The sequence below is a fragment of the Pundamilia nyererei genome, unplaced genomic scaffold (assembly GCF_000239375.1).
Source record: "Pundamilia nyererei isolate P.nyererei 1_Seehausen unplaced genomic scaffold, PunNye1.0 scaffold00077, whole genome shotgun sequence".
Lineage (NCBI taxonomy): Eukaryota > Metazoa > Chordata > Actinopteri > Cichliformes > Cichlidae > Pundamilia > Pundamilia nyererei.
The window spans coordinates 2,412,281-2,413,804 of record NW_005187478.1 but is presented as its reverse complement, the minus strand read 5'-3'; the positions used below and the strand labels follow the sequence as shown (position 1 = coordinate 2,413,804).

Genomic DNA, 1,524 nt, shown 5'->3' with positions numbered 1-1,524 from the left:
TTGTGAAAATGGAAGAAAGCAGTCTTACATATTTGTTTAATATGTGCATTGAAGGACATGTCCTGGTCAAAAATGACTCCAAGGTTCCTCACTGTGTTACTGGAGGCCAAGGTAATGCCATCCAGAGTAAGAATCTGCTTAGATACCATATTTCTAAGATTTTCAGGGCCGAGTACAATAACCTCAGTTTGATCTGAATTAAGAAGCAGAAAGTTAGCGGTCATCCAGGTCTTTACGTCTTTAAGACATTCCTGCAGTTTAACTAATTGGTGTGTGTTATCTGGCTTCATGAACAGATAAATTTGTGAAGCCAGATAAAACACAAGTTTGGTGTCTTCTGCTTAGCAGTAGCAGGGCTTTCTTACAAAGCAGCAAACTATTTCTCCAGGCTAAATGATGATCTTCTAAATGTGTGATACACCACTTCCTCTCCAGCTTACGAGTTATTTGCTTTAGGCTACGTGTTTGAGAATTATACCAGGGAGTCAAGAACTTCTGATTTGAGGCCTACAGGAGCTACAGTATCCAGAGTCACTCATAGTGAGGTTAAATTATTAACAAGATAATCAACCTCTGTTGGAGTAGCGGCTCTGCTGTGTGTTGGTACAGGGCATTGAAGACGGTCAGTGGGTGGATTATATTCTTAAACTTAGTTGCAGCACATTCAGAAAGACGTCCACTGTGATGAAATCTACTCCCCACTGCTCTGTAATCAATTGCTGTAAATTTAAATGTTATCAGGAAATGATCAGACAATAAAGAAGTAATGCAGAAGGCCAAGCACCAAAATCAAACACACCGTAATGCAGGTTTATGATTTCATGAAACTCTATACGCAGATCATAAGCATTATCAGTGAGTGTGTTTCAAACATCACGCGTGATTTTACTGTGACGTGCAGCTGCTGCTGTGTGCCCTTTGCACGGAGTAGTCCAGCTGCGTGGATCTCACCTGTGTGCGCCCGGGCTGAGGGACAGTCACGTCAGAGCGCAGTCTGAGGACTGACGGAGCTCCGAACTCACTCACTCTAATGGCTCTCATCAACCTGCTGCCTGACATGCCCGCACATGCGTTCAGATAAATCAGCCTTGAAACTCGGACGTCGTACTCTTCAGGACTTCCACACTGCGTCAAATTGCGCTGCTTCTTCTACGTTTTGGGGCATTTGTTGAAGGTTTTCTGTATTGTCGCCCTCTCCTGTGCGGCTGGGGAAGTGCTCCGTCGACTACATCTGCAGTCCAGGCCAACACTGAGCGCACACGGCTTTTACTTTGTAATTCTGTGGGATACTCCAGCACAGCTGCACAAGTATTATGTGTTACATTTAGCAGTACTTTTTTTTTTTAATACAACACAATATTTACACATCACACTGGAATTATTATGCAAAGTCTGTCTGATACTCGACACTGATCACAGTTGTTAGCTGGATCCTTTTCCACTAATTTCAGTGCACGTCAGCACACTAAGTCCAGTTCTTAATGTGGCATTCATCTGTGTTGTATGTGTGTCAGGAACATTTAC

The 1,524-nt window shown here is 43.2% G+C and overlaps 1 protein-coding gene across 1 annotated transcript in view; it reads right to left on the bottom strand.

Moving 5' to 3' along the window:
• Nucleotides 1-1,177, bottom strand: part of cryz (crystallin, zeta (quinone reductase)) — a 21,499-nt gene extending 20,322 nt beyond the window's left edge. Inside the window, exon 1 of the mRNA XM_005737593.1 lies at nucleotides 952-1,177. Within this exon, the coding sequence (XP_005737650.1) occupies nucleotides 952-1,059 (108 nt within the window). The 5' untranslated portion in view covers nucleotides 1,060-1,177. The remainder of the gene's footprint in view (nucleotides 1-951) is intronic.
• Nucleotides 1,178-1,524: the final 347 nt, after the last annotated feature.